This window comes from Hevea brasiliensis, chromosome 15 (assembly GCF_030052815.1).
Source record: "Hevea brasiliensis isolate MT/VB/25A 57/8 chromosome 15, ASM3005281v1, whole genome shotgun sequence".
NCBI lineage: Eukaryota > Viridiplantae > Streptophyta > Magnoliopsida > Malpighiales > Euphorbiaceae > Hevea > Hevea brasiliensis.
In genome coordinates this window covers 8030840-8043885 of record NC_079507.1, presented here as the reverse complement: position 1 = coordinate 8043885, position 13046 = coordinate 8030840, and the positions used below count along the sequence as shown (strand labels likewise).

The 13046-nt window shown below is 32.6% G+C and overlaps 1 protein-coding gene and 1 long non-coding RNA gene across 3 annotated transcripts; one reads left to right on the top strand and one right to left on the bottom strand.

Moving 5' to 3' along the window:
• The first annotated feature begins 800 nt into the window (after positions 1-800).
• Positions 801-9583, top strand: LOC110669381 (ubiquitin carboxyl-terminal hydrolase 2). Of its 2 annotated transcripts, XM_021831025.2 has the most exons (8): positions 801-1062; positions 2034-2103; positions 2379-2444; positions 3073-3120; positions 6059-6105; positions 8204-8250; positions 8336-8438; positions 8547-9583. In XM_021831025.2, the coding sequence occupies exons 4-8, from the start codon at positions 3090-3092 to the stop codon at positions 9309-9311; spliced, it is 993 nt and encodes a 330-aa protein (XP_021686717.1). In that variant the 5' UTR covers positions 801-1062; positions 2034-2103; positions 2379-2444; positions 3073-3089; the 3' UTR covers positions 9312-9583. The 2 variants fall into 2 exon arrangements, with proteins under 2 accessions (XP_021686717.1, XP_021686715.1); XM_021831023.2 differs by lacking the exon at positions 2379-2444.
• A 1911-nt stretch (positions 9584-11494) lies between these two features.
• LOC110669393 (uncharacterized) lies at positions 11495-12498 on the bottom strand. The gene is made up of 3 exons (XR_002497675.2): positions 12277-12498; positions 12081-12165; positions 11495-11932 (listed from the first exon to the last, which is right to left on the bottom strand). It is a non-coding gene; the product is annotated as an uncharacterized LOC110669393 (long non-coding RNA).
• Positions 12499-13046: the final 548 nt, after the last annotated feature.

Genomic DNA, 13046 nt, shown 5'->3' with positions numbered 1-13046 from the left:
TAAAAATTTAAAAATTATTAAATGACTAATTTATAAAATTATTGAAATAAATCTAATAATTTCAATTAGTTAGTCATAAAAATTATGGTAACAATAATAATAGTAAAAATATTTAAAATGAAATTAAAAAAAGAATTAAATAGAAAATAAAATTAAATACTTAGCATAAAAGACAAGTTTCGAATAATAATGAAAAACCTTCCTTCTTTATAATGTCATATGGCAACACCAAAATTTAAAATATAGAAGCAAAAAAAATCTTTTTACTTTATATATATAGATTTAGCTTTTAAGTAAAACATAATTAAATTTGCTTTGTTCTTTAATTTTAATGTAAGCTACAATATTTTAATTTATTTTAATAATTTAAAATTTTAAAACAATATCTATATCTATATTTTTTTATATGGTAAATTTATTATCATCATAATACTATTATATATTTTTAGATGGATTAATTTATTTACATTTTAATTATTATTATTATATTATATAATTAAATATTAGATTTTATTTAATTTATTATAATAAATAAATAATAAATATTATATTATTAGTATTAATTGATCTTAAACTAAATTATATACACATAACTAATATCATTTCAAATGATTAAAATTTTATTTTAATTGAATTTAACTAAATAATTTTAATAATTATTGATAGACCATAGTTTTATTTATATGATGTAATATAATATTCTATATTATTGTAAAACATAATTAGGTATGTTTTTAATATAAATATTTTTTTTATTTATTATTTACATTAATATAATAAATATAAAAGGAATTCCCGCAGCATCGCACGGGCGTCTTGTTCCTTTCTTATCTAAACCTAAGCCTGTCTTGTTATCTTCCTCTTCTCTCATCTGAGTTGTGCCGCAGCTTCCTCGCAAATCTCGCTGGCATCGCCCTTCTATGGCTGTGTCCGAAGCCGGTAACCCATTTCTCCTCCTGCCTACTTTCTTTTCTCTTTGCGACTGCTGTCTGCTGCGCCTTCTTTGATCTGTGTTGCCCGACGTCGTCTCCTGCAGTGTTCTTATATTCTCGTCGAATCAAGGTTAGGCTTAGTTCATTTTTTTCCTCATTATGATTAAACTTTGTTGGGAAAATTATGTAATATCCTCTGCGCCTCCTGTGATCTGTTTCCTCTTCTCGTTGATTCAAGGTTGGCAATTGCCGTTTCTCTAATTTTTTTTTCTTAACTTTGTTATTATTTTCTCTATTTTTTTTTTTAATTTTTTTTACTAACTTAGTTGTTAGTTTTCTGCTATCTGAAAATTTATTTAGATGATCAACCTGTATATGATATTGTCAAATTATTTTGGATGAGTAGTGATCAATGAAATGTGTACGAGGATTGAGGAGAGTTTGCAGTGTTATAGAATTGTTATTGTTATGATTTTTGTTTTTAGTTGAGTACTTGACATTGGCATTATTTCATTCTGTTAATGGCTCAAGCTTTGGACTAAGGCAAGTCCACTAATTTGTTTCCATTTATATGTGAAAAAATTGGGAGCATTATATTTTGAGATACCTAGGTTTCGGTTGCTTTGAATTAAACGAGATGCATTCGTATTGTTGCATACTGGAACTTGAAAGGTAAATGCATAAATGATGCAATCAAAATGACTTCCTCAACTGATCTGCTCGCATGATGGAATTTTTCATGATGCAGCCAACTCATTATATAATTGGTGCACTATTGATAACATTAACTTTTTTTTCTTTTTTTTTGAGGTTTGCTGAAAATGTTGAAGACTTGATTTTAATGCAGTTGGATTTGGATTTGCTGAACTACCTTATAATTAATTTTGTGGTTGTTGTGTTTGCTAGACTTTTATATTTGTATTTGTAATGCTACTGTGTTTTTGTTGTTTTGTGACTTCTTTTTTAATTTTGTTGTGCTTGTTGGACGTTAATTTTATTTTTGATACTGTTATATTTGATGGATTTGCTTTAAATTTCTGTTTTGATGCTTTTTATATGATTTTTTTTAAGCTGGCGATTGACCTTTGCTTTCCTGCGCAGTTGCGGTAGTCAGTTGGGATTTGGGAATCCTGAAGATCCAAGCATTTTCCACCCCAGAATTAATTTTTTGGTAATTTTTTTGGTTCCTTTATTATTATTTTTAACTTTTCAAAATTTATATGATGCATTTGATCTACACTTGAATTAAGTACAAGGGGGCGATCAATTGGATAGTGTGAATTTGCACCTTTTCTTTGATGTGCTTAAACAATTTTTATTATGTATATATATTTTTTTTGGTAGAATATTGGTTTTATGTAATGTAATGTTAAATGGTTTATTTTTATGTTGTGGTTAAAGCCTTGTTTTTTTCTTTGATGTTTCTTGTTTCTCTGTTAATTGCAGCAGCAAAACCCATTGAGCTAAGTTGGGAATTCGAAATAACTTAAAACCGGAAGCCAAACTGAATTGGTTGGTTTAGTTCTGAAGTTTTAAGATTCTTATTTAAACTAAACCAAACCAAACCAAATCATGCATATATTAGTTAATTCTCTTGATTGATAATTTCCTGAACTTAATTTGTACTTTAGGACGTTATAAGATGTCAACTTTTGACAGTACTGAATATGTGAAGAGTTGTAAAAATGCTGCTGGCATTTCTCAACCCTTTAAAAGTAATGGTTTTGATATATCCATCTTGCCTGGTAACATTCCCAATTTCAATTGTTTATGTGCAGAGGAGTAGGTAGGTTGATGCCCATGCATTCATAATTTGAATACTGTTTAACTTTTTTCACCAAATTTTTGTGCATAATTATTATTACAATGTACAATATTTTTAAAGTGTAATATTCTAGTTTTGATGGATACGGATAGCAAGGGGTGAATCCTAATTGGATTTGGGAAGGCATGCGTGATGGGGATATTAAATATTTTCGGATGCGGGTAGTCAAATTTCTCGGATACTCTACCCTACTGCCATTCATAGTTTGAAAATATCAAATTTGAAAAGTTCTTTGCATCAGGCCCTCTTTCTTTTGTTTTTGGTATCAAATATCTGACTATATAATTTCTTTTTTCCTTTTTTTTGGCCATACAGCCCGTGGATTTCTAATCATGTCTTGGTGCACTATTGAGTCTGATCCCGGTATGTTGGTGTGCTTATTTTATTTTATTTTAATCTCCCATCTATTTTGCTTAGGGCTGGAAGTTGTTTTAGTTTTTTTACCTATTTTGGGTCTATCTCTTGATTATTATTGTTTCTTTTGCATTATTTTATTTGGATGAATTCTTAATGTGAAGAGGAAATGCATCTGAGCACTCATATGTTACTAGTTATCAACAAAATATTACGTCTGCCTACCTTGATTTCAATGTTTACTTGAAACATGCCTAATCATGAAAACGGAAAAAGTTCATAAGGAAACATGCCTAATCAGCAAAGTATATAAATTTGCTCCTAAACCAATTGGGAAAATCTAATTGCACCCTTAACTGCCTATTTTGACCTATTGCAATTGCCAATTTTTATTTTTGTAAAACCAATTTTGTGCAAGTCATCAATTAATAATTGGATGAATATATAGCTTCACGTCTCTTTATTTCAACTTAAACATGATAATTGATTTTGTTATTCACTAACGAGTTAGGGAAATTGTGCCTATTTGTTAATAAAAAAAAAGGTGTAATGGGTTGAAATTGAGTGTTAGGGGTACAAACTTTTTCCCAATTAGTTTAGGGGCAAGTTTATGTATTAGGCCAATGTTGAAATTCGAACAGTTATAATCTTATTATCATCCTATTATTTTGAGTAGATGTCTCAATAATTCTATTTCATCTTTTAATTTTTTTAATCAATAATATTTGTTATAACAAACTAGAATGATTAACAACCAAATCTGTGCATGTTCACAACCTATTGATATGGCAAACAATGTGGTATAGGGCCTATTTGGCATTGTTGTTAGAGATGCTATTGAGAAAAGAACTTTCTAAATATATTAGTTAGAGAGAATTAAAAATTGGTTTAAAATTAAATTTGATAAGTTTTAGTCATAGGAATACTAAAATAACAAAATAGCTTTTTTCAAACTGTATCTAAAATGATTTCTTTTTGTCTTGAAAAACTCTTTTGGCCCTCAAACCACAATGCCAAACATGCTGATGACATGAGTCAAATCCAAGTCTACCATGCAAATAAGCTTTCATTGGTGTGATTGGAGAGAGCTAAGGTTTCATTGGTTTGATCGGAGAGGGCTTTTTCTGCTAATATATTGGTTCTTCATTATTTAACTTGTGTCCATCCATCTACCTTCATTGTTATTTATTTTACATGTAAAACAAATTATACATAGGTGCATACTCTCTTTGATGTCATACCAAAATCAAGGGGATACAAAATTTGGTGAAGGTGGATTTATTGCTTGAGATTGTGGAAATGATAATGATGGGGGTGGTGATTAGTGATGGAAGATGTGTTTTAGATGATGAATGGGTAATATAGGTTTGATTAAGAAGCGAATGCTAAGGTCCGAACACCCAATTATCATTAGTGCTATTGACGTGGTGCTATTTTTCAATTTAAAAGTTAATTTTTTAAATATATTGTGGGACACTTGCAAATAAAATAAAAAATAATTGTGGGACCCATATGGCGATATTGTAGTTAGATTTCTATTTTATTTTATTTTATTTTATTTGTAAGTGGGTACCATAATTTAATTAAAAAATTAATTTTTAATTGAAAAGTATATATTTCACACTAACAATTCATTCTCATTAAAGAAACAAAACCAGAATCTTGATATTTTCTTTGAAACTTGCACTGAATCGATAAAGAAATGAAAATATAACAAATCTATCATTATGCCCACTTAATGCCTCGTGTACATACGAGCACACACATAACAAGTATTAGTAATGGAATACAATATGATAGCTGGTGATATGAAGGGTGTCTCGATGAAGGACATGCGGAAAGGTAGTCAAGATACTATTTGGGAGGATATAGGTGAAATACGGGTACTCTGGATGCTTCTACGACTCCTTTTCGAGTACTCGTATGGGCTTAAGATCAATCTACGATTTCTCTTTTTGCAAGGCAATAAGGAGTTAGAGGGGCAAGGGGGTTTTCCCGCATGGCACTCCGATGATAAAGTTGGTACGAGGTAGGAAAGTTTAAGGAAAAGAGAAGAGAAGTAAAGGTACAGGGAGTAGGGGGTTTAAAAGGTTAAAGAATGTTTTACCTGAGGTAGTAAATGCTAATATATACTTTTGAGGTGCCAGTAATAATTTACCACGTGTATGTTTATGTCAAGTGGGTTTGTTTTATACAGCTATGTCTTTGTCTAAGGCTAAGGTATGTCTCCTAGTAGGGTAATTATAACTCTTGACATGTCTGAATTGGCAGTCATTGTGAGTCTAACAGATGTAGGCTTGGGAGCTAGCCGAATAATAAACTCTCGGTGCATTAATGGTGTGCAGTTGGCTTGGAGATCAAGCTGGCCAACTGTCTTATCTTGCAAGTGGAAGAATTCACTCGAAATACATGTCACTCTGACATGTTTTATCAAATTAAATGGCGCGTGAGGTATTAAGGGGTCATCCTTGAGTATATGACACCTCTGAGTAGTCATAACTGGCTTGCCTTACTCAGTTATTGATAAGGCAATGGGTGAAGTTAACGGGTTCTTCGACTAGTCCCAGCAGGTTCATCCCCTTTGGTAGCAGACTTGCTTGTTAGAATGCATGTGTTGTCTGTATTGAGATTACCTGCCTACATCCGTGTATCATACCCTCATGCAGTACCTGGACTGTATATATGGGGAATACGACCTTTTAGGGACACGTGACATCAATCACAATACATCCAAGAAACTCTAGGTAGTTATTTAAGCGTTGTAGAATTTGTTCTTTGTGCTAATTTTCCTAAAGAGTTCACTGCATAATTTCTCATATGCAATAGCTCTTCTGAAGCCATTTCAGCTGATTTTCAATGGTATTTCTTAGAATTTGAATTTCATGAGAGGATAATTTAAGAGTTGATTACCACAGAGATTATCTAAGATTATTATTTTTCATTTCAGGTGTGTTTACGGAACTTATACAACAAATGCAAGTGAAGGGTGTGCAGGTAATCTTTTGAATTTGTTATGTGATTTTGGTTGCAATTTTCATAATGTTTGAGGCCTTTTCCACGCTTTTTATGGAGTAATGCTGTTTTGTTATTTTATTTGCAGAGGATTTAAATGTTATAATCTGGTTGTTTTTATGTATTTTTATTTGGAGTTATAATTTTAACAGTAGGAGCCAAGTTAATCTTTTTGTCATTGATTTTTATTTCCATGGCATGAAATGTCTTTTGTATTTCTGTTTGTGTAGATACACGTTTCATGATATAGCAACTTCTAAAAAGGAATGAACTCATGCAATAATTTCATTCTTTCAAAATCTAGGTAGTTTGGAATTATCATTGTGGAAAAAAAAAAGTACGAGGCAAATGCTTCTATAGATTTCTCATAGAGATTGGTAGTCTCCAGATTCCTGTATACTATTTCTGGCCTCTTCATATAGCCATCATCATCACTCTGCTATGTCATTACTTATAACTTCAGAACCTGATCTTTGTCACCACCACCACCACCAAAGTGCTTGTATTATCACTGCTTTGCAACCTTCACACCACCAAAGTTCCTATATGGTCACTACTTTGCAACCGTCAAGAACGATAATGTTATCATCAGCGTTTTCATTGCTGCTGTCCATAGTTATCAAATTGGCCTAATCCCCCTGGGATTCTGCAACTCAGATCGCGTGATTTTTGTGTCCCAAATTGCTTGGGGACGCTATCTGGGTTGCCAAATCAATTGATTCCATTTCAGTTCACTTGGTGCAAAATCAAAGGGCTTCCCACAGATTTAAAGGGAAGAAGGAGAAGTACTCTCTCTCTTTCTCTCTCTCTTTTTAAAATAAACTTACCTGTGATGTTACTTGTTAGAATAAAAAGAAGAAGAAGAATAGAGTAGAAGAAGAACAAAAGAACAGAGGAGGAGGAGGCCCCTCTGCATTGGTAGGATAAAAAATTTTCTCCGATTTAATCTTGCTGGTTACGCATATCATAAGCCTTAAATTATAAGGCCTTGGTAACACAAGCCACTGAGCTCCAAATTATAAGGCCAGGAGGAGGACGTCTCTCTGCATCAGAAGGATAATCGGACTCTGATTTAATTTAACCTTGATAGTTACACATATCGTAAACATTAAATTATGAGGCCCATTAAGTCTTAAATCATAAGGCCTTGGTTGCACATGCCATTGAGCCCTAAATTATAAGTTTAGGAGGAGGAGGAGGTCTCTCTCTGCATTTGTAGGATAAAATTGAACCTGATTTATTCTTGCTGGTTACATATGCCATAGGAGGAGGAGGAGGAGGAGGAGGTCAATTTGCATGGGTAGGATAAAATTGGACTCTGATTTAATCTTGCTGGTTACACATGCTATTGGCCTTAAATTATAAGGCCTTGGTTACACATGCCATTGAGCCCTAAATTATAAGGCTAGGAGTTCTCTCTCTACATCAGTAGGATAAAATTGTAAAACAACATTTAATAATATTTTGCAAAAAAAAAGATTTTTGGTATTTTCTTTTACTAATATTAATCTTGTAAAATTTATATATCATATGTAAAAAAAAAATAAAAAGAAATTATTATCTGATTGGGTATTTTTAGATGTAGAGATTATTGTGGTTAAGTGTAATTTATGTACTGCAAACCAATTATGTATAATTTATGTGTCGCATTCTGAATTGACATACTGACTAAGCCTACTCCTTGTGTACCCTATACCTAGTTAAGTGGTGTATTGTGTACTCATACATGTAATGATCCAAGAATTACCATGACTGTTGCTGTATCCATCTTTCTATCTCCATCTCCATTTCAGTGCTGTCACTTTGAATTCTTGTATTTTCCATTTTAGTTATCAAGTTACCAAGCAATTCCATTTGAATTCTTGACTGGTTATTGCTCTGTGGATGTTTGAGTTATCTGGATTCAAATGTGCAGCCTGTCTATCGGATTGATAAATTTCTTTGGCTGTAGTCCAATGGTTTGTTGCTTTTCATTTTTGTCATGTGTTCAATAACTGCACGTTATAGTGTATAAATAATTGCCGCACATATTTCTCTCTTTATCTTCATGTACGTCTAATGTTTTGATGTGTCTAAGCAGGTTGAGGAGCTGTATTCTTTGGACCTTGATTCTCTTGACAGCCTTAGGTTGTTGATCAATTTCATTGCCCTATACCTTTTTTCATCTTCATATCCACTTTCATGTTAACATATGGATTTTCCTCTTGATTAGGCCTATATATGGGTTGGTTTTCCTTTTCAAATGGCACCCAGGGGAAAAAGATGAACGTCCTGTGATAAAGGATTCAAACTCCAACCTTTTTTTTGCCAGTCAGGTCTGTTTCCATGAGATCAATTGTTGGTGTAGCATTAATAAACCATTATAAACCTATGTCTAGTTTTATAAGGCTTTTCCCCCTCCTTTCTTTCCCCACATCTTATAGGTCATTAACAATGCTTGTGCAACCCAAGCAATTCTATCCATCCTAATGAACTGTCCAGACATTGATATTGGCCCAGAATTGTCAAAGTTGAAAGAATTCACAAGGAATTTTCCACCTGAACTCAAAGGTTTGGCCATCAACAACAGTGAAGTTATTCGTGCGGCTCATAACAGTTTTGCAAGACCTGAGCCCTTCGTTCCTGAGGAGCAGAAGGCTGCTGGAAAAGATGATGATGTGTACCATTTTATAAGTTATTTGCCTGTTGATGGATTTCTTTATGAGCTTGATGGCTTGAAAGAAGGTCCCATTAGCCTTGGCCAGTGCACTGGTGGGCACAATGATATGGACTGGTTGCGTATGGTGCAACCAGTGATCCAAGAACGCATAGAGAGGTATTCCAAAAGTGAAATAAGATTCAATCTCATGGCAATAATTAAGAACAGGAGAGAAATATATACTGCTGAACTCAAGGAGCTGCAAAGGAGGAGGGAGCGTATTTTGCAGCAGCTGGGTGCATTACAGTCGGACAGGCTAGTGGATAGTAGCAACCATGAAGCATTGAACAAATCACTATCTGAGGTAAATACTGGGATTGAGACTGCAACTGAGAAGATTTTGATGGAGGAGGAAAAGTTCAAGAAGTGGAGGACGGAAAATATTCGGAGGAAGCACAATTATATACCCTTTTTGTTCAACTTCCTGAAGATTCTTGCCGAAAAGAAGCAGCTGAAGCCCCTTATCGAGAAGGCCAAGCAAAAAACATGAAGGAGATTGCTGGTTAGCTTATGATGTCTTTTCTGGTGTCATGTACTGTTCCAGGATATTTGTATTGTTATAATTTATTCGTAGAGGACTTTTTTAGCATATTTTTGGCATGTTACTTAAATCACTAGTTGATTGTCTCTAGATCACTATTCTCTATCCCCCTAGGTTTTTTGAAACAACTCCTTGCTTGTAGAGCCTTTGGTTGTTCAAGCATCTCACTCTGAAACTTTTAAGACTACATAAAATGATCAAGAGTACATGGATAACCATTATAGGATAGGGTCTTCGTTGTGATTGGTTTGGCTATGGATTCTGGAGTTGTATATGTATCCAACGTTTTACATTAAATTAAAGTTGTTAAGTCTCCTTAATGGGATCTTAAAAATTAATTTAATAGGACACATATCATAATGTCATTTAACTTTGAGAATATTTTCAATTCATTAAATTTTGAAATTCCTTCATTTTAAATACCTAGTAATTCAAATGCAACCTATTAGATATGAAATTTGGGAATTTATAATTGGCTTAACTGATGATTTGTGAGGATGGATTTTTCCAATAATTTCCTTCATTGTTCCATCTTTGAAAATAATACTAATAACAATAAATGTTTGTAAAGTGATATGTACGTCTAAGCCTAACTTGGCAAGATTTCCCTTCACATGGGTGCCTATGCCATGAGCCCTTACAGTTAAGCAAATCTTCTTGTGGAACTCTAAATTAGATTTGTTGGTGTGATACAATTTAATATAAACTTTTCTTTACATGAAAATAATGTTAATAATTTTATATTAAATATTTTTATAAAATTAATTGAGATTCATGTATAATTAAAATAATAAATTTATAAATTTTAATATAAATATTTAATTATTTCAATTCAAAATCATTATAATCATTCTTATATAAAATTAAATTTTTAATAGTTATTCTTTGCGCAAATTAAATTTCAATTAAAAAAAATAATAATGAGAAGTTATACAAGAATGAGTACCCCCTAAATTTATTTATTTATTTTTTTAAATAAACCCATCAAAATTCTTTTTTTATTAAAAAAAACGAAAGCCTCTTTATTAAAAGTTAAAAAAAAAAAAAAAAACCATTTTCGATCATGGGTACTCTCATTACTCTACTCCGACATCATCATCCTAATCTAGTGTTATTAAATTTATCTTCTCTTTCTTTATCTCCTTTATGTAGAAAAACCTTAACCTCTAAAACAGACAACCTAGTAGAAATTTATCACATTCCTAAAGTTACTCATATATAGGACTTCTCCCACTTCTAAGCCTCTAAAACTTCTATAGGAGATATGAATCTCTTACCAAAAGCATTCGATCTCTCATTTCCACCGGAAGATGAATCTCTTACCAAAAGCATTCGATCTCTCATTTCTACCAGAAGATCCATGATTATGAAGTATGTTTAGACTCTCAACTAGATTAATGTGCTCTTCACTTCATTGGAGCAGCGCGACATGTAACTCTTGAAATCCCTCTACTTTCATTCCGTAGTGGAGAAGGTAGGGATAGTCACATCTACATTTTAAAGCTATACAATTGGTGTAACTCTAGGAGAGGCCTCCCCGTGACTGCCATACTTTCTTTACTAGATACCAGATTTATCCAAGAGGAACGTACTATATTAAGGACAAGTATAACCATCCTCTATGCTGGAAGTATAGTTCAAACATTCTTCTCTAACTATAACGCGTCTCTCTGAGAGCCCAACCTTCTAACAGTTTTGAAGGTACAAATTCAACTTGTGGGAGCTAAGCTAATAGCGTCTTTAATGGCAGCAACTTTGTATCATCACATCATCTACAAGCTTCAGGATCATGTTGTTGACTTATCACAGCTTGGAGTATATTCTGAACCTCTATATATCCTGATTAACACAGAAACAACTCCAAATATAGTCCAAATCCTTCGACAACTATTAAGAGAAGAATTAATAAAGCTTATTCCTATGAAATGGATAACTAACTATGAAAAGCTTCATAGCAATTCCTATCCTGTTTAGGCAATAGATCCTAATTTTCACAAACAGTTTGAAGGAGCTATCAAGACACTCTTCAATAGTCCTGAAAGTTCTTCACAAATTCCTATCATTTCTCATTCGTGTATGATTACTCGTCCTAAAGAAAATAGAAAAGAAGATTCCAATTCATGCATTTAAGACAAACGGGACTCGCATCTACACGGATAAAATTAATGGTCACTTTATTTAGGATGTTCCAGGATCCTATATGTGCGATAAAGGATGTAACTGTGAAAACGACAAAGTGACTGATGAAATCTTTAATCACGGGTCAAGAAATACCATTTCGTTCTCCATGCAAAAGGTATATTCCAAGGAACTCTTCACCAGTCTCTGGTCCTTGGATCGATATCTATAAAGGGGTTGCAAAAAGAAATCCCTTGTTGATCTATGGAAGAGCTTTGGAGATTTTAAGACGAGAAAGTAAAAGAGCTAAAGCCATCTCCCCTTCCTATCTTACCACTGGTATCTACTTGTATGATGTTCTCCTCCTCTTAAGAAACTTATGAGGAAGAGTTTCCCCTCTCTGCCATAATGTTGATCCTATCCAAGAGGTGGCCGTTCTTTTGTCCAACCATCTGCAATTGGATCAGAAGGATAATCCAAACCGTTAAGCCAAGTTAAAGAAGTTATGAATTGGCAAATGCAGAACGCTAGACCTTAAAATACTGTTCTCAAGAAAATTAACTCCAAAATTAATAAGATTGTAAGTCAGGCTTAACTTACTGGAACAAAAGTTGATGCCTTGTCAAGTCAAGTTAATAACCTCTATCAGAATCTCTAGTCAAGAATCAGCCAACTTGACAGTAACCTTAGAGCAATTATTCATCAAAAAGGTTTGGACAAAAATTTTTAGCAAAAAGAATCAACGATAAAGCTATTAAAGGCTCAGATTGCTTAAATAGAAGTAGAGTTAGCTCACCACAAACAAATATCGCTTGAAGATAGCCTATTCGATTCCTCTTATCCCTTCTCCTCCAGCCAACTATTTTACCAACCATCTTTTCATACTTCCAGGACTCCATCTATTGACCATTTCAAAATGGTCCATGAAATCTTCCAGGAACAACCCAAATTCTTAAGGAATTCATTGCAAGAATGACAGGTTTCCTTAGGGAATGATTTCAAAGTTTGGGAGAATATAGACAAATGAGGCAAGGGCAAATGCAAAAACACTATCATTAATAATGATAGAAACATAAAAACTAAATAAAAAATTACCCTATTTTAAAACCTTTCCCAAATTGTAAAAGACAATTTGTTGGTGTGAGCAAAAATTTTGAATGTGATCTTGAAAACTAATAGAAAAAAGGGAGTTTTTTTTTTTTATAACTTTAAATTATTTTCATTTGGCTGTGGGAGTTTGAGCACGACGGCGAATTTAGAATATTTTAATGGAGGGTAAATTCGAATATTTAATTTCATCATGAAGAACAGAATCTATAGGAACAATTTAGAATCCTTTTATATGTAAAATGCGTTGTACTTGGATTCATTATTTTTTAAATTATATATAAATATTGGCACATAATATATTAAATTGTAATATATATATATAGTAAAAATTAAATTAGAATATATATAATTATTTACTTAAAAAAATTACAAATTATAAAACAATATACACTTTCACCACAAAAAAAAATTGGATTAGCAACCAATCAAATTGATTTTTAATCCATTAAAATCGGT

Bases quoted from the DNA above. Each gene is read 5' to 3' on its own strand.
- LOC110669381 (XM_021831023.2), top strand. From the start codon at position 3,090: ATGTCTTGGTGCACTATTGAGTCTGATCCCG. The intron at 6,106-8,203 runs GTAATCTTTTGA...GTGTCTAAGCAG, and splicing joins TGCAAGTGAAGGGTGTGCAG to GTTGAGGAGCTGTATTCTTT. The intron at 8,251-8,335 runs GTTGTTGATCAA...CCTCTTGATTAG, and splicing joins GATTCTCTTGACAGCCTTAG to GCCTATATATGGGTTGGTTT.